General features: G+C 39.6%; 2 protein-coding genes across 2 annotated transcripts; both read right to left on the reverse strand.

Moving 5' to 3' along the window:
• Positions 1-7,095: 7,095 nt before the first annotated feature.
• LOC116329262 (trichohyalin-like) lies at positions 7,096-9,998 on the reverse strand. The gene has a single exon (XM_039601387.1). The coding sequence runs from the start codon at positions 9,679-9,681 to the stop codon at positions 7,513-7,515; it is 2,169 nt and encodes a 722-aa protein (XP_039457321.1). The 5' UTR covers positions 9,682-9,998; the 3' UTR covers positions 7,096-7,512.
• A 6,201-nt stretch (positions 9,999-16,199) lies between these two features.
• Positions 16,200-17,005, reverse strand: LOC120434024 (cystatin-B-like). The gene is made up of 2 exons (XM_039601404.1): positions 16,653-17,005; positions 16,200-16,575 (listed from the first exon to the last, which is right to left on the reverse strand). The coding sequence occupies exons 1-2, from the start codon at positions 16,713-16,715 to the stop codon at positions 16,381-16,383; spliced, it is 258 nt and encodes an 85-aa protein (XP_039457338.1). The 5' UTR covers positions 16,716-17,005; the 3' UTR covers positions 16,200-16,380.
• Between the last annotated feature and the right edge of the window lie 3,019 nt (positions 17,006-20,024).

A 20,024-nucleotide genomic window follows, 5' to 3' on the forward strand; every position in this document is an offset into this window, starting at 1 on the left:
CTAATTATAAAACTATATTTTTCACTGGAACATTTTATTACTTAATAGACACACACATGTGTCTCTTCTATAATAAAATTGTGCTATCAAGAGTCTGCATTTCTGATGGTATGATGGTGCATTAGTCTCTATGGAACTGGCAGCTTGCTCTGGAAGGGCCCCAGCAATGCTGAAAGGTATATACAGGTGTTCGAGCAACATGTTTTTCAGGGAAGGCCTTGTTTGTTACAGTATATTAAACTGCATACTGCAGCTATTACAACAGAAATGAAAAATCAGCAGTTAAAATCCAAGATCAGACAAAAATCTAGTAGCTGCTCTCATCACATGTTTACAGACTGTTGTAAAAGAAATCTACACAGTGGCAAACACGACTCTGTGCCAACTTTTTTGACATATGTTGTCATGATGTTCAGAAAGACCTTTTTTTGATTAAAATGATCAATTTTTCTCAGTTTACACATCTGACATGATACATGATATTCTGTGTTTTGCTTCTCTAGTCACATTTAACCTCCTGTTAACAAGTATTTTATTCTGTGAGCCTCGGCTGCCTGCATTCTTTTCTGTAGGCTGTCCTCCCACTCTCTTTCCTGAAACCCAACTCCTCCCCATCTCCACCTTAGACACCTCAGTGAGCGCTTTAGTCAAACCCCAGTCTTCATCTTCACCACCACAATCTTCAAGACTCTGGGGGATACTGGGTAGAATGAACCTGCTGAGCTTTTTTACCCACATAGGACAGCTCCAGCATCTGCATATCCTGGTCATGGATTGCAGTTGAAGGGCGGCTTCTTCTATATAATCTGGACTGGACAGGTGACTAATGATGTCATTTATATCTGTAGTGTGTGCTACAGCCCTGCAGGCCTGAGCATCATTTAAGAAATGTTGATACTGAACAGCAGAAGCAGTTCAGTTAATCAGATATCAGTAAAGTCTGTGATTCTCAGTTGTTAAACAGAGATATGGAGAAATGGTGTTGAATGCTGTGTTTAATACAGACACTTTCCAAAAAATTTGAATATAATTGAAAATTTTATTTTCATAATTCCATTCAAAACGTTAAACTTTCATAGATTATAGATTCAAGGCCCACAACTTAAATGATTTCAAGTGCTTAGTTTTTTTATTTGTACATAATTTGGGCTTCCAGCTCATAAAACAAACAAAAAACAGGAATTCAAAAACTTCAGACATCGGCCCAAATTTTACAGGGCATGAATGTTTTAAACTGAGTTTCACACACAACTCATCTACTAAACTCAAAGCACCTGCAAAGTTTTTCCTCGGTGTCATTAAATTGCTTCACTTTGGTTCAATTGTCTCAGTTAGGTTCAATATGGGGAAGACTGCAGACTTGACAACTGGGCAGAAGAGCATCATTGATACCCTCCATGGGATGGGTAAGCCACAAAAGTTCATAGCTAACGAGGCTGGCTGTTCACAGAGTGCTGTGTCCAAACATATCAATGGAAAGTCTAGCAGAAGGGCAAAATGTGGCAGGAGAAGATGCACCAGCAGAAGAGATGACCGTGGCCTTCAGCGGACTATCAAACGGAGAAGATTCAAGAATCTGGCAGAAAGACTGTGTGGAGGCGCGAAGGCGGAAAACCGATAAAGGTGACTAAATGGTGTTGACAACGACAGCTGGGCAGAGAGTTACACCCCAGGAGAGATTACTATAGCCAGTGCTAACGCTGCACCAGTTACAAGAGGCACTCAGGCTCATTATTAGCAAGCAGAGGTGAGGCAGGTCAATTTCACAAATCAAAGTTTATTAGACAAAACTACTAAGAGCATAGAGCTGTAACACCAGAGAACTTCTTAGGTAGCAGGGCTGGCAATACAAAACTGTTAATTAAAACACTTTATTAAAAAACATTAAAAGGACAAGTGTCGCTGCCACAGTGCTAACCTAGTTAAATTAGCAGCTCGGTAAAATAATTAAACCAGTTATTCACCTGTGTGGCCTCACTGCAATCTGAATGGTGCGTTATACCCCTTTCCCAGTGTGTACACCCACATCCATCAGGGGGGATTCCACAACACGTACCTACCCCCCACAACAAGCAGCTGTGCCTCTACTAAAGCAAAAAACCAACAAAACCTATAAATCGAAACTTATAAAGCATCAAACTCAGTAAGTGAGATCTAAAAGAAACAAGAACAAACACACTCTAAGATACAACTCCTTTTAAAAGCATGATTAAAATATAAACAATTAAGAGTAAAATACCATAAAACAAGGAACCAGTCAATGCCAGTTCATAAATGACAGTAAAGCTACAGCTACTTTATTCACAAGACCTTATTCAGAAGTGATCGCCACAGCGGGTAGCTTCGCTTGTTCGACTTGATAGATTTTTATTTTTTTTTAAGTATTATTATTATTATTTTTAATTATTTTTCAGACCTTTCTGACGCAAATCCAAGGGGATATGCCTTACTTCGAGCTGGGGATCTTTCTCTATGATAGGCGGATGTGTACACTGTGGAGACACTGCAACCTAAACGAGACTGATGCTATTGATCTGTGAGTCTATGATCGATCTATGAGTGCACTGAAAACAGAGACTTTCTGGAAGTAACCCCGCCACTGCGGGAAGAATAAAGAAAATCAAAGTTGTGCATTTATTTTAACAACCGGAGCTGTTTTCACATTGGCTGGTTTCTGCGACTGTTATAACAGAGTTTATGACACTTCTAATTAATCAGATGTGCATTTAAGTACATTTTCAAGCACGCTCTAAAAGTAAAACCATTTGTACCAAATATTAATATTACTAATCGCTCTCTCTCTCTCTCTCTCTCTCTCTGTCTCTCTCTCTATAGATATATATGTATATATATATATATATACACACACACACACACACACACATACATACATACATACATACATACATACACACATATATATATATATATATATGCCCCATCCACTGAGCGCTCAACACAGACAGCAACGTCAGAAGAAAACTTGATAAAATAATTTAAAAATTTTGTATTGTTCGATACATATGCGTACCGAACCGAAAGCACTGTATCGAACGGTTCAATATCGATACGAGTATTGTTGCACCCCTAGTATATATGTTTATGTGTGTGTAAGGCAGTGACTGGAATAAGTCACAAGGTGTCACTGTTGAGCTGCATATACATTGTAGATTTTAGCAATTTTGGCCATTTGTCCTCTGCTGGACACCGTAGTTCAGATTTCTCGTTCGCGCAGGCGCCATCTTGGTTCAGTGTTTACTGTGATTTGCGAAGGTAAGCACTGTCAGTGGTGTACTGCATTGGTTTTTGTTTAAAAATAAGTGTTCCACTGTGTAAAATGGCAGTTTGCTAAGCATATATTGTTTTTGTTGGGAGGTTCATGTATGGTCTGATGAGAGTATGAGCAGTTTGTGTGCATGTTTCATTTTGTAATATCTGCCGCAATTTCGGGCTACATTTCCGCTAGTTAGCAGAGCACTCATTCGGGCAAAGTAATGCAAGATGAAGCATTAGCTTTTCAGCTACAGTTTGCTGGTAATCCTGCTATGTTAGTTTTGTGTCATACTCATTCCTGAGACTGAGGAATTTTGTAAAGACATGATTATTTTTGTGTCATGTGTTTTTTTTTAATATATTTGTTGTTGGCTTTCACTATATGTTGATAATCACGCAGTGTTTACTGTGATTTGCAAAGGGCCAGCAGCAGAGTTGGAGTGGTGTTTGCCCCAGCATTTGAATAAACGGCGCGGTCCGAGCCACAAATTGAACGCCTGTGTCCGACTGCTCTCTCCACTGTGCACCCCAATCCAACACAAAATTACACAACGCAGAGTCCGGGGTGTAGGGACGCCCCTGTACTGGTTGGGTTACATGTGTGTACATATATATATGAAACTATAAAGTGTCATAAACTCTGTTATAACAGTCGCAGAAACCAGCCAATGTGAAAACAGCTCCGGTTGTTAAAATAAATGCACAACTTTGATTTTCTTTATTCTTCCCTCAGTGGCGGGGTTACTTCCGGAAAGTCTCTGTTTTCAGTGCACTCATAGGCTGTGTCCCAATTCAGGGTATGCACGCTTGAAGTACGCATTTCAAGTGCGATTACGTCACCGCCTGTGGCGTGTCCAGCGGTGGCCTGTGCCCCCCCAGGCCACCCCCCCCCCAACCAGACTGGCCACCCCAGGTGCCACCAAGTTTAGTCACCAAGTTTAGGTGGAGTTTATTTTCGTTATGCTGACTTTTTACAGTCAGTTACAATAGCATGACGGAGTTTCTATACAGCTGGGTGGGTGCTGTGATGTTACTGATAGTGAACTTTATTTTATTCATAAGTTTAGTTAGTAGAGTTTCCAACCGCTCCTTAAAAAATGGAATGGTCCCTCATTCAGAGAAAATATTACAGGTTTTGTATTGAGCTGAGAAGAGACGCAGTTTGTCCCGGACTTCAGCTAGAATGGAAAAAAAGACACAAAGCTGGGGTTATTCTGTGTCTTTGCTGCACAGCTGCCTCTTCTTCTCTCATTCTCTCCCCCTCCCTCTCCTGTTGCTACTTCAATCATGAAACTGATCAATGATCAGCTGATCGGCTTTTCTCTCGTTTGTTTATCACCCACTTTGCACCAGAAAGAGGAAACTAGCGGATGTCGCGCTAAACAACAGCAGCACGTTTAAGCTTGATCAGCTGTTGTTAGAATTTATTTAATATTAATTTCTAGTATCAGCTGATGTTTGCTGGAGCCACAGCTGTAAAGCTGCTGGTCATGATGTCGGTTTGGATATGTGGTGAGAGGGAAACATGAAGATGAAACCAGGAGATGTCCTTACTGAATCATCAGAGCTGAACAGGTGATGGAGAAACAGGTTTACCTTGTAGGTGACATGAATGAGTTGAAGTTATGAACTGTTTCTGAGAGACAAATAACACCAGGATCCTTTTCTATGTAGCTGACAGCTGGTAACTGTGCAGGGGCGGATCTAGCAAAGTGATGCCAGGGGGCCAACAGGGAAAGGGGGGCACAAAGAAATACTTTTCTTTCTTATTCTCATTTAAAATATTTAGCTTTTATTAAATAAATATCTGAATCTTGCGAACAAAGTTTTTATCTGATGTAAAATTGATAGAAATCATACATATACCAACAAGACAGTGTACATCACTGTCACAACAGCGTTTGTTTTCATTCAAAGGCTTTATGGCTTTAATACCTGGCGGGCCGGTCTCTAGTCAAAATGCCCGATTTTTCGTTCCAGTCCAGCCTGCAGGTTAATACTGGCAGTGTCACCATGCCAGCTGACTGTATTTTATCATCAGCCAGTGTTGTTCTTTATACATCAATATTACCAAAGTTTATCATAAGGCAGCATAGAAAGTATTTACTTGCTTTCAGGTTTTATTCAAATGTTAGTCTTTTCATTTGTTTCCCCACTTTTTTCCTGTTTCAAAATCAAACACCAGTTTGTGAGAAGATTATCTTCTTTTTTTAATAGGCAGATAAAGTTTTGCATTGGCTAATTTGCCAATTGTATGTTAAAAATGTTCGTATTTTAATATTTAAAAATGTTTTTGCCCAAAACATACGTGCACTATATGTCAGTAAAAATACTATGCAAATATTGCTGCACCATAGTGGTTAAAACCTCGTTCTAATAAGAGTCAAAAGCAAATTCAGTTATTAGGTTTACAGGGTTATTGAATGATGGTTAACTGTTGGTAGAATTTTTTTAACATTATCTGCCAATTACATCTGCCACCCTTCTCCAAATCTGTGCCCCTACCTGGCCCCCCCAACAAAAATTTTCTAGACACGCCACTGCACATACAGAAAGAATCATTGAAAGATTTAAGGTATCATGCCACATTTGACCTCTGACCTCTTGTTCATGGTTAATAAATTAAGAGTCAAAGTGAAAGACAAATTTGAAACTTTGTTACTTACTACCGTTGTTTGGAATAGAAAGGAATATAGGGAATTTTAGATTTTTATTTCAAGACAGCAAAAACCTGACATCTGTGCAGACCACAACTAGACAGATAAGCAGATTGGATTCAGATTTGATTTAAACTAACATCAGTCAGTCTCTAGAAGTCTAAAAAGTTTGTTTCTATCATTAAACATCCAATATACTCAACTTCCCAGAAAGTTTTGACTTCACGTGTGAAAATAGGAATGATTTTTGTTGTGTTTTGTACCACGACATCAGCTCAGATATTAACCTGCATAGCATTCAGCCCATGTTTAAACAAAATGTGGCATTTTCTGCTATTTCCTGTCAGGACAAATGGAAATGAAAATGTAATTTGCTTTAATATGATGGAACTAAAAAAGCTTGATTTTCATCACTGATTTTGAATATTGGGTCTGTCTCCCAGCCTGACTGTCCTGATTATAATGATGTATAAACCTTCAGCTGAGGAATAGATGCCAAAAGCCAAGAAGACCATAGAATTGTGCTCATTTTGCTGTCAGTAGATGACATGAAGAGAGCTGATACTGAGATGTCTTTATTTCCTCGATGCCTTGTTGGCATGTTGAATGAGTTATTGCCTTCCTTGTGTAATGTTAACAAGTTTTAATTTTTTTTAACTTTGTGAAATTCTCTCCCCTCTGTGGTGAGAAATAACTTTGCTATTGCAGAGCTAAATTATTCAACAAGTTAATACCTTCGCAGCGAGGTCACCTGCGGCACGAGAAATCCATTTTCATGTTATTTAATGTTCCTCGGTACAATGACAGTCCTGTAATGAAGTGCCTAATTTAAAAATGTAACATCACCTATTGGTGAAACCAGCTTAGATTATAGGACCCACATGTTTTCATTTCTAGTCTTTAAAACCTCTCTACCCATCTAGTATTAATTCCTTCTGGGATACAAATATGTATATTATGCAGACACACAAACACACATGCAGCTATTACCCATTTCTTGTTTTTATACCTAAGATGAATTATTGTTGAATGAAGACATTTTTCAAACACATGTAATTGCCAATTGTGTTTATTGGGTAAAAAAAAAAAGGTAGAAGGGGGAAAAGAGGTAAAAGAGGAATAAAAAGAAGGAAAAGAGAGAAGAGAAAACCCCAACAATCCCTCTGAGCAAGCACCAGGCGACAGTGGATAGGAAAAACTCCTTTTAAAGTGAAAGACACTTAAAGGAGAAACCTATGGCAGAACCAGGCTCAGGACGGGGCAGTCAACTGCCGGGACTGGTCGGGGGGTGAGGGTGAAAAAAGAAAAAGGAGGGAGGGGAAGGGGGAAAGGGGGGGATAGAAAGAAGGAAAGAGAGAGAAGAGAAAACCCCAACAATCCCCTCTGAGCAAGCACCAGGCGACAGCGGATAGGAAAAACTCCTTTTAAAGTGAAAGACACTTAAAGGAGAAACCTATGGCAGAACCAGGCTCAGGAGGGGGCAGTCAACTGCCGGGACTGGTCGGGGGGTGAGGGTGAAAAAGGAGGGAGGGGAAGGGGAAGGGGGAAAATTAAGTTGGAATAGAGGTGGAGGAAGACATGGTTACATCAGGTGAGAAGCAGCAGTGTCCCTCCTCCAGAACCAGTGGAAACGTTTTCTCTTCTTTTTCAGACAATGTTCCACGAGCACTTTTTTCTCAAGGATGAGGGTTTTCAGCTCATCCATTGTTTCTGTGTTTTCTTTCTCAAGTTTGCTGCATCTTTTCACCATGTCTTCTAATTGTTCTTGTTTTTCTTTAAGCTTGTCTTGCAGTTCTTTAACTGTTGCCTCCTCTATTCCCTTTGCCTTGTGCACATCTGTGTGCATGTCTTCCAGCTGCTGGTTTCTCTTCTGGATTTCTTGAAGTCTACACTGCAGGTCGTTATGTGTTTTCTGTTGTTCTTGCTTTTGCGCCTGGATTTCAGTGTTTTTGTACTTCAAGGTCTTAGAAAGTTCTTCAAGTTCGGTATTTTTTCTCAGCATTTCATTGATGCTACTCTGCATCGCTGAGCATTGTTTTTCCATTGTTTTCTTTTCTCCTTCCAGTACAGATGTTTTGTACCTCATTTCGTTATAGAATTGTTGGAGTGCTAGATATTTCTTCTGGAGAAAAAAATTTTCTTCTTCCTGTTGTATTTTCTGTTGGTCTTTTTCTTGAAGCAGCTCTTTATTTTTGAGGAGTGTTTCCTCAAGAGTTATTTGGAGCATTTTGCATTTTTCCTCCAAGACTTCAAACTTGCGGTCCGTTTCTTTCTCGAGCATTTCTTGTTGCTCTCTCTCTTCAATGAACTCCTTATTTCTGTGCACTTTTTTATCAAGCCTGATTTGGAGCAGTCTGTGTTTTTCCTCCATCTCGTCAAGCTTGGAGTCCATTTCCTTCTGCTTCATTTCCATTTGCTTCTTGTCTTGAAGCAACTGTTTATTTTTGTGCAGAGTTTTATCATGTTTCGCCTGCAGAGCTTTGCATTTTTCCTCCATGGCTTGGAGTTTGCTCTGCAGGTCTCTCTGCTCTACGGGCTGTTGTTTCTTGTCTTGGAGAATCTCTTTATTTCTCTCCAGAGCTTCATCAAGCATAACTTGCAAGCCTTCATTTTGTTTCTCGATGTTCCTCAGCTTGCACTCCATTTCTTGCTGATGTATTTTCCGTTGGTCTTTCTCGTGAAGCAACTCTTTATTTCTTTCCATAGCTTCATCAAGCATTACTTGCAAGCCTCTATTTTGTTTCTCGATGTGCCTCAGCTTGCAATCCATTTCTTGCTGATGTATTTTCCGTTGGTCTTTCTCACGAAGGAACTCTTTATTCCTTTCCAGAGCTTCATCAAGCATTACTTGCAAGCCTCTATTTTGTTTCTCGATGTTCCTCAGCCTGCAATCTATTTCTTCCTTTTGTATTTTTTGTTGGTCATTCTCGTGAAGCATCTCTGTATTTTTGAGCAGTGTTTCCTCAAGAGTTATTTGCAGCATTTTCAGTTTTTCTTCCAAGACTTCAAGCTTGGAGTCCGTTTCTTTCTCGAGGATTTCTTGTTGCTCTCTCTCTTCAATGAACTCTTTATTTCGGTGCACTGTTTTCTCAAGCTTGATTTGGAGCAGTCTGTGTTTTTCCTCCATCTCGTCATGCTTGGAGTCCATTTCCTTCTGTTTCACTTCCATTTGCTTCTTGTCTTGAAGCAACTGTTGATTTTTGTGCAGAGTTTTGTCATGCTTTACCTGCAGCGCTTTGTATTTTTCCTCCATGGCTTGGAGTTTGCGCTGCATGTCTCTCTGCTCGGCCTGTTGTTTCTCTTCTTGGTGCATTTCTTTAAGTTTCTCCAGAGCTTCATCAAGCTCTTCTTGGAGCTCCTGATTCTTCCTGACCATGGTTTCCTGTTTTATGCTCTCTTTTTTCTCCTTTTGGAGCATATCTTTATTTTTTTTCAGAGCTTCATCAAGCTTTTCTTGGAGCATCTGATTCTTCTTATTTTGGAGAGCCCATTGTTTCTCCTCAATACCTTCTTTTTCTTGAAGCTGGTAGGATAATTTTTCTAATTCAGCGCTCTTTCTCTCATTTTCTTCCGTCAGGATTTTAATCTTCTCTCTGTTCATGCGATTTTCATTCTGCATTTCCTCCAATCGCTGTTCCTCTAATTCTACCTGTTCATCCCAAGGTAGAGAGCTCATATAAGGGTCTAGGGGCTCATACCATGGAATAGAGCTGGGGTCAGCTTCTTGTCTTTCTTGCTTTTTCGGAGACATGTTGGAGTTGTTTACCGTGACTACGAAAAGGATCCAAAGGTTTTGAAATGCTTTACTGGTGAACGTTTGAACGCTGCTGACATAAGTGCTGCAAATAACGGACTAAAAGTTGTACATCCTCACCCCTATTTAAGGATTTTGAGGATCAAAGCTTCAAAGGATCAAAGCTTTAGAAGCCCGTGACATCAGAATTCCATAAGCCATGAGGTTGTCACATGACATTTTTGAATGAGGTCATATTTTTGTATGAATTTTTTTAAATAACATCAACATTCCGTAAGCCAGTGAGGTTCTTACATGACTTTTGAATGAGGATAAATTTTTTGCTTGGAAAATTACCAATAAAGTTTCAATCCCTGTTATTTTTGTTAAAAAAAAGAAAGAAAGAAAAAAAGTGAGTAAAGAAAGTAAGAAAAAGTACAGTTTTATTTATATAGCATCTTTCAAGACAAATTCATTTTGTTTGAGTTGTTTTGGTAACTCGTTGAAGTGTTACTGGGTATCATAACCAGTTTGCGCATACAGTGAGTGAAAGCATTGGGTGGACTGAATGAGGCTAAATTAAATCGATAGAACTGAGTGGAGTTCTATCGATTGTATTGATCAGACAGTTAGAACAACAACTAAAGGAAACTTTGATTAATCTCAAAGGAACTAATATAGGTTAACTGGTAGCTGATACAAATCAGGATTTAAAACCATTTTTGGTTTGTGTTAGATTTATATTGTTGATTGTCATTTATGCTTAGAAATATCTACTTACATATGCTTAGTTGTAGATTGATAGAGGTTTGATCCTTAATAGACTGCAAACTTTGTGTGCATTCCAGAGTGTTCTGGCATGCACACACAACTTAAGGTCAGGAGAGAGGTTATATCTGCTCTTACTGATTTATGGTATACTTGTGTCTTCAACGTTCCAGCGAATAGGTTTATGCTATGAACCTATCAGTTTGTTTGTTTTTCTGTTTGACTCCTTGTTTTGTTTAATATTGCAATTTATATGATAGTATTATGGGTTTGTTAAACTTTTCAATGTGCAAATGTTGGAAAATGAAATATCACAGCTGGAAATCAATGAAAGTGGAAATTCAGAAGAACTACCATCTCCACCCTAAATGACCATAGCCCCTCCACCCTTATTTGTTTATTACATTATATAACTGCCCTTGTATACAGACCCACAATGTTTCTCTTTCAATATTTCTTACACATACACCATGTATATAGTTTCACTCACATATATGTATACATATACATTGCTTTTTATTTTATTTTATTTATTTATTTATTTATTTCCCCCCTTTGTTGTATATTGGTTTCTCTTCTTCTTACTTTTGCACCTTTGTGGTCAAGCTACCCAATTTCGCTATGCAAGAAACATCACAATCACAATAAAAAGCTCTAAGTCCAAGTCTTTTCCTCATTAATGCACATCATAGATAACTATGTAATGTGTCTGTTGCACACTTTGTATGTCAGGAATAACCATAAATGTGTTGTCTTACAAACGGCTGTATCAGGTCTTTGCATCCACAATAAGCGAGGATAACAGAACTCCTGGAAAGCAAAAAAATCTGGTTCTTGTTTTTAAGACAGTCACCTTTAGTTTCACGCTGAGTGATGCTGGATTGTTGCAGACAAACCTGATTATGTTTCCCACTGGGTTTTAATCTTCAGAGGCAACACCGAGTAAAGAGAAGCATTGTTATTTCAGTTTAACTTTAGTCTCAGTTTAGTTTTATCCCCTTGTAAATTTGATAAGAACCAAACTGAGGAAACAAACTCAGTGTGTGGTCAGAAAATGCCATGGTGGCTTACAAACACATGTCACAACAAAATATGAAGGATAAGACAACACATGTATAACGGAAAGAGACGCAAAAGAATTCATCTCTGAAATTTCTCACTTTATTGAACTTGCATTTGCCCGAGACCACCGGAATTGGTGGAATAGACATAAAGAAAATCAAAGGTAGACAAAAATCCGTCAGGAGGGATCAGGAGAGAGCAACGGTCTGCCAAGCCATTCCCTGTTTCAGAGTTTTGTAGTCTTGCACCTGCTGTCGCTTTAATATTAAACCAACAAGGTTGAAATGGACTCACAGTGGTTTCTGCTTCTTAATTGGACAGATTTATATCCCTTAAGTATAACCAACTTTGTGTTATCATCAAGCATAACCTGTTTTTTTAGCAGTGTAAAACCATCTCATACGAAAGATCTCATATGAAAGATCAAATAACAAACATAATGGAAGTTTTGGGCTTAACGACTACTTTTCTCTCTCTCTTGTCTCTTTAGGCACTAGGATCAGCACCTTCACGCAGGCTGACCTGGCATCACGCAGCATCCAGTACGTCCACACCAGTGAAGAAGAGAAACATGCCGACCAGTTCTCCTTCACCGCTTAACATGTTTTAAAATTCATTCATGAAGGAGGTCTAGATGCAGATATCTACTGACTACAACAGAAGCTCTGAAATATTATTTGTTCTTCCTAAAGACTAATTGGGTTTTAAAAATAACTTTGTTCCCAGTTTGACCAAGAAATAAGTCAACAATCCTTGTGTGTCCAAAGAGGGACCTTTAATCCCAAGTGCAGGGAACAACCTTAAATGGTGCAGAAAACAAGCTGTTGACAGGAATTAAGAAAGAAAAGTTTTCTGATCACTTAAACGCTTAGCTTAAATAAAATTTTTAAAAAAACCTTAACTATGTCATTAAATTGAAAAATATGAAAGAAATGTGAAAACTAACAAACTCTACAGCTTTTATAACAGCGGGAAAGTAGCAGCTTCCTGTCCCGGTCTCCTCATGCATAAATCTGTCTTGCTAATTCAAACTAATGAGGATCACAAGGACTCGAGTAAACATGTGAAAAAGGTCATTTGACCTTCACGCCTGGCTGACTGCAATGTGTGGAAGCTTTGTGGCCACTGTGGTGCTTGGTGAAGTTGTGTAGCCCCTTGGGGTTAAACTTTTTCATCACAATGAGACTTTTCTATTTGCTGAATTGTTGAGAAAGTTCTCAGTGAAAAGTAGGAAGTTGATGGCAGGATGTAGTTTTGGTTACACATATGTGTATCGCTCATAGGTTGTTTCATCATCTTGTTATTGTTCTTTGTCTTCAGGTTGCTCAGACTTTCTACATCACTATCAAGCCTGTGGACGACTCCCTGCCTCTTCTTCAGGTCCCTGGCATGAGGGTGCAGGAGGGTGTGAGGAAGACCATCACTGAGTTTGAGCTGAAAGCCACCGATGCGGACACAGAGGTAACACACTGGCTACATACGTTTTCTGCAAATCTTTCACAGCCTTAATTACAGTATATGCGTGACATCATGACAAGAATCAGGTGTCACCTTCTGTGGCGGGAACTACAACAGAGATGCTTTGAGTACTTCAGAAGGTCTTAAAATAAAACAAAACAAAAAACTTTTCAAATGTGTAACTGAGGTCAAAATACAGCATTGAAGGACTGATTTCTTCAGCATGCACACTCATACTTCTTTAATTAAGGCGAAACTAAAGCAAATGTTGGATGTTATCCATCCTCTGCTGCATATATTGTAGAGTTAATAATATGTATGAAGTAATTTAAATGAGCTTATTTGCCTTTTTCCTTCTTTAGGCATCAAATTCTCTTTATGAGCTGCACAATATAAACAGATGTCAAGAGATGTACTCTGAGACACTTCTTCAGCTGAGAATCAGAGAGGAGAAACACACAGTTTTACTTGCATGCAAGGGCAGCCACAGAGCACCTGCACCTGGAGTGAGGGCTCCGGGACTCGCACTCTGCCACTGCCCTGGTCTTTATTTATACACAAGAAGAGTGATACAACAGTGAATACGTTTGTTCAGTGGAATGTTGATGCGTGAGCATGTGCGGATATGTGTGTGTGTGTGTGTGTGTGTGCGCGCGTGTGTGCGCGTGTGTGCGCGTGCCAGGAGAGGCTCCTCTACCTGGTACAAAGTGAAACTGCTTATTAAGCTCTTATCTAGCAGGTACTGCTCCTTCCCTGCATGATAACAGGTCACAGTGAATCAAAACAGTCTGAGTTATAAAGTGGTCATCATGCAGTATTCTATCATACGCAAACTTATATTATTAAAAGATTATACTGACTACTAAGTACAATTTTCTATTGACAACAGATCATATCTTTGAAGCTTGGTATGATTTGTGAACTAATTGGCATCATGTTTGGAATCATCCCAAAGCAGTACAGATACCAGTTTAGAAAAGAGCTGGACCTCTGAATGTTTATTTTGAGATGATTACCTAAACTGGCTAAACTAAGCAGCCGGTTTAAGGGATAATCCAACACTGTTAATCCCATAAATCTGTAATTCTCAGTAAAAACTTGAAGATTTATTTTCTACTGCCTTATTGTAGAATTTTAGAGAGTAACACCCAAAAGTGATGTTAAGGTTCGCCACCATAGATATTTTGAAGCTGATTCCTGAATTTGAGTTCTCACTATTTTGCTGGTTTGTTGGTTGTGCAGAACCAACACTGCTTCTTTATGTAGCTTCATCCTAGGGAGACATTGCAGGCGATATCATTGGGCCGTCCTTCCTTTCCCTGCATTTTCCCTCCTATTACACCACCTTCCTCCAGGCAGAGTCCATTGTCTTCAGCGTCATCCAGGCTCCTCGACACGGCACCATCGAGCGCACCATCAACGGCCAACACTACCGACAGATAAGCAGCTTCACCATGGACGACATCGACCAGAACCGCATCAGCTACAACCACGACGGCTCCAACTCGCTCAAATACCGCTTCACCTTCACCGTGACTGACAGCACCAACCTGTCTGTGTGTGTGTGTGTGTGTGTGTGTGTGTGTGTGTGTGTGTGTGTAATTTTATTAATTCAATTCAATTCAATTCAATTTTATTTATATAGCGCCAAATCACAACAAAAGTCGCCTCAAGGCGCTTTATATTGTACAGTAGATCGCACAATAATAAATACAGAGAAAAACCTGGTACCAGACCCACCTGGCCTTTTTGATGGCCACGTCTGGCCCATGTACCTGAAACATAAGAAAAAAAAACATATACACTGTGGGCCAAACATTTGCATCCCAGACAAGGGATCGTGTGACGACATAAACCTGCCTCCTTCAGAAGGCGTGACAGCTTACTAAGTCGAGTATTAGTATTACAGTGGGATGATTGAAATGGCAGAGTGAGGGCATGTCTGCGAGAGTGTGCGTGCTCTGACCTTTTGTGAATTTGTGGGTGTATTCATGTGCTTCTGTCTTTGTGAGGACAGAAACTGGGCGCTTTTGAAAAGGGCGGGCACCTCCGGAAACAGAGAGTGAAAATATTTTTGCAAAGGACATGTTTGGAAGGACAGGATATTTCTGTAGCAAAGTTTTGCCTTTTCTCGTCCTCCTGTAAGCTTTGATGTTTTTGCTTTTCCTGCTTCAAATATTCATAAAAAATTAGGATAATTTTCCTTTTTTGTGTCATAGTGAATACTAATAAACCATATACTACATGTGCATTTTAAAAACTCACATCAATTGGCTGACGGTGTATGATATTAAAAGGAAATGAAGGCTACTTTTTGATAAGGTGTGCAGCAAATGCTTATCTTATCAGCTTAGTGTGGGATCACCACAGTCATGGTTGGGATATACTGTGTACAGCAAATATATCCCAACTATATCCCAACAAATCAAACAAAGCCACTTTAATGTGTCGCATGCTCAATTTGAAGCTTGTAAACATCATTTTCTTAATAATACATTCCCAATAACTGAAATAACCCTTAGCCTGAGAAACGGAGGCAATATCTATAAATAAAACAGATGAGATTTCTAGTACAAACTGTAAACATCATCCCGACTGTGAGCATTTGCTCCCATATTCTGCCAAATGCTTGTACTCAATCTAAAAATATGATTGAGATATTACTATTCTGGATATTAATGCATAATTTAGTACTGTTTTCATCTCTGTGGTGTTTATGCTGAGCTTCCTGAAGGTCATTTGGCCAATTTTGAAGCAGTGGGGCTCTCATCTAAGTGTTTCCTTTCCACAACCTTCTGTGGAAGGTGTAAATGAGCAGAAACCCAGAGCCAATAATAACTTTCACGTTCATTTCCAGGCTATTTTATTTCTCTAAGTACTGTGAATTGTGAACAAAAGTTAGCTTTCAAAAGTTTCAACACACTGTATGTCGTGTTTTGTGATCCACTGCTTCTTCCTAGTGATGCTACGTACAATGATTAGATTTATAACACTGCTGCATCAACCCCAAAATGATGTGTTTGCATTTATAGAGGTTTGAAACAATAGAAATAGGGAAGCAACACATTAATAAGAGAATTCTGAGTAAAACCAAAGTTAGTTTCTAGTAACTAGTTACTAGAAAGGAACAAGTAACTTTTGATAGAAATAACTACTAATGTAACTAAGTTGCTAATTTAAAGTAACTTACCCAACACTGCGCACATGTATTTTCATTTTCTTTTGTGGACTTGTCTCAAAATTAAACAAATTTAAGCAAAATTTGTGTGGAAACAGTGATTGAAAGCCTCAGCTGTGATGCAAGAAACTCAATAACAGTTAAAGGTTTGCACACACCTTCTTTTAAAATCACTACATAAGTGAAGAGATAATAACTGAAAAAACCCCTGATCGTTGCTTTAGTTTTCACCTGACAGATCAAATTATCAATCAGTGCTCTTCTGGATGATATTTTATAATTCGCAAGACCTCAGAGCTTTGTAGTGTTTCCACTGTGCTCCCTGCATGCATTACAAACATTACCTTAATGAAGTAGTTGGTCCCAGCTACGACTTGTGTTTTGTAGCTCTTTGCAGTGAAAACCTCGAAGTTTCTCCCAGTTTTCTGCTCTGCGTGAGGTTTCATCTGAATAACAATGACAGCAACAACAATATGAATGACAGGCCCTGTGTGTGAGTGTAAAATCTCCCTTTTCTACTCACTGCATCACAGATGTTCTGAACTGCTTCATCAGCCTGCTTCTCCTTGGTCAGCCCTCCGCACATTTCCACTTTGACAACATTTTGTTGGTAAAAAACGACCAAAAAGCTAATAAACACACGTCAATTCACAAGACTCTGCATTGTGGACCAGCGCAGGGGAAGAGGGGTGTTTGTTCGTACGGTATTTGTAAACGATCATGTAAAAAAACAAATAACACAACAGCGAGTCATATGACCACATTTTGGACCGTACCATCAGCTCAAGAAGAAGGGGGATGGTAAAAAAAAAACAAAAAAAAACAAGCACACTTAGACTAGCACAAGAAAATAATCACTTTTGCCCACAAAATACTCTCGAGTCTGCCGGGAAGTGAAAATACAGGGTGTGAGCTGTGATTGAAATCCAAATTTCCCAAAACTTTATTTATTTAATACAATTATACCTACTAAACTTAAGGGGATAGAAACAAAGTATCGATCCTAACGAGCTAGCATCGATCAGATACCAATACTAGAGTTGGTATCGATCCACCTACATTTAGTGCACAGGTGTCGAACTCCAGGCCTCGAGGGCCGGTGTCCTGCAGGTTTTAGATGTGTCCTTGATCCATCAGAGCTGGTTTAAATGGCTAAATTACCTCCTCAATATGTCTTGAAGTTCTCCAGAAGCCTGGTACTGAACTAATGATTTGTTTCAGGTGTGCTGACCCAGGGTGATATTTAAAACTTGCAGGACACCGGCCCTCGAGGCCTGGAGTTTGACACTCCTGCTCTAGTGTATACTCCTCTCTGTGGTTTAGATATTATTTTCTTACTATTATTTGTTGTTCAAGGCTGTAGATATTAGATTTTACTGTTCCCTAGTTGTTGTTGGGTTTTTTTCATTTTTGTTTTGTTTTGTTTTTTTCCACCAGGGTGAATCTTCTCTTCATATACTTTTGAGAGAGTTTCAGGGGGCTCTGCCTTATTATTACTCTTTTCTAGTTAACATTTAGAGCTGGAAATGTTAGATACAGAGGAGACAGTTTTCTGGTTTTATGTGTCTCAAACATACTGGTGCCAGTCCGAGTACATATACTGGGTAAGTGACCTGGAAACTTACTGGAAGGTGACTCTAACGCATGATAGGAGGAGCAACATGTGAAACCACAGCCCCTAAATGTTTGCTTACACTGTCTTCTCAAAATATCTACTTGTGTAATGGTCTTAAATTATCTGTGTCTTTAAAACAGATAAACCTATGCTTTCATATGAACTTTTCAGACGACTAAAAAGGACGATAACTAAAAGGTGGGTTTTTTTGTTCTGTCAGTCTGCAGTCTGTGATAAATGTCTTATAAAAACAATTTATGTGTCAAAAATTATCTTAAATAAATACAATGAACTTTGCAAATTCTTCTTTAAGCTGACTGTCCAGAGATAAGCTATCAAACCTTAGATAGACCAATATGCCAGATCTGCAAGTTTTTTTAACTGAAGGAAAAAAGTGTGTGACTGAGGAAATTGTAATTCAAGAAAATTGTAAAAGGAATCTTGAGTCTATATAAACCTGTTTAGAGCAGATTATTTACTTTACTTTTACAAACATATAAACTTCATAGAAAAAGTAAGGAAACTTCTATTTGGGCAATCAGTTCTTTGCTGTCGCACTTCTTCTTGGTAATAAATCTTATGCTATTGGAAAGTGTTGGGTCTGCGCTTCCACAGGCCCCGCTGGTTTAGAGACTTATTCCCGTTAACGAAGCAAGACAAACAGCTCAACCGGTTTTTCACATGCTAGCAAGGGAAGGATCTCAGAGCAGCCCTTCTGCCCTCGGTGTCAGACCACTTCGAAGAACCATCACCCCACAGCAGCCTTTTATTTCTGTGACACACAGTTTACACAAACACCCATTATAAAAAAACCCCTATGGTTATAAAAGATAAGGCACTATGTGTGTGTGTGTGTGTGTGTGTGTGTTTGGGGGTGCATTTGTGTGACCTGCTCACCAAAAGGGTCATAAAGGCAGGAAGTTTACTAAACAAGAAAGCAGAACCTTCACCTGGGATGTGCCTATAATAAAACACTACAGCCTCCCCCTGGGGAGGGGGTCAGAAACAAAGGAATGTCTTTGATCATACAGTTTGAACTAAGACTTACAGATTTAAGTACAAGAATGGCAACATTTAACAATTTGACTCTAACAGAAAGTCTGTTCATTTTCCCTTAAATGGTGCCATGTTTGTAAGGAAAATGTATTCATGCCTTGAGCAGCAGAGGTGAGTATGTGGATTATGCCCATAAAATATTGCCAGATCTTCTTTGCCAATGCCAAACAGCTTATTCTGCTATTGACTCTTGTTTTTAGCTTCAGGTACCCCAGGTACTGACAATCCAGTGCTTATTGTTGCCCACTTAGTATCTCCTGTGAGCATGGACCCTGGTGCAGTGATCATATGCTCCAAGCATGCTACATTTAACTGATGTGGATAGGGCCTGTGCCATAGGGCAACTTCAAACTTGACACCACAAGAAGACCGTTTCCGCTCACTGTCTGCATTTAGAAACTATAAGCACTCTGCTACAGATTTGCAGTCAAAGTTTGCAGGATGATTTTACCAGTGGTGCTCTGTCCAGACAATCCATCAGGCCCATAAGCACTGATGTCAGCGACATGTGCACTAAGCGTGAGCGTGAGGAGAAATTTTAGCAATGAATACAGATTCTGCCTTTAGCAGCTGGATTGTAGTCTCAAAGTGTGGAGAAGACACAGAAAAGCTCTGAGCACAGATCCATCGAGGCTGGGGTCTATCACACCAGGCAAGACCCCAGGTGCAGGCTGTTTAAAGACACCCCTGAGAAAATCCAGCACGTAAAGGTTGGGTGAAAGATGCTAGCAGGCAGGAAACACCATAACCAAGTGGCCGGCATAATATACAAGAACATCTGTGCTGAGTATGGCCTGGAAGTCGTAGGGTGGTCGATAATGGCTGAGCAAAGGTCCTGTGAGACTTCCAGATACAGACGGACAAAACAGTGGTGGCTAGCCAACCGGACATAGTGGGGGTAGAGAAGCAGAAAAAGACTTCCGTAGTGATAGACGTAGCGATACCAAACGGCAGCAACATCAGGAAGAAACAACACGAGAAGCTTGAGAAGTACCAAGGGCTCAGAGAAGAGCTCAACAAGATGTGGAGGGTGAAGGTAACAGTGGTCCCAGTGGTAATCGGAGCACTAGGTGCAGTGACTCCCAAGCTAGGCGAGTGGCTCCAGGAAATCCTGGGACAACATCCGATTTTATTCGATAGCCTACAGAGTAACAGTTTAGCCAGGGATGTGTAATAAGGGTGGAGTACTCTGTGGATATAATAATAATGCATTAATTAATGAAT

Source organism: Oreochromis aureus, linkage group 17, assembly GCF_013358895.1.
Source record: "Oreochromis aureus strain Israel breed Guangdong linkage group 17, ZZ_aureus, whole genome shotgun sequence".
In the NCBI taxonomy this organism is placed as follows: Eukaryota; Metazoa; Chordata; class Actinopteri; order Cichliformes; family Cichlidae; genus Oreochromis; species Oreochromis aureus.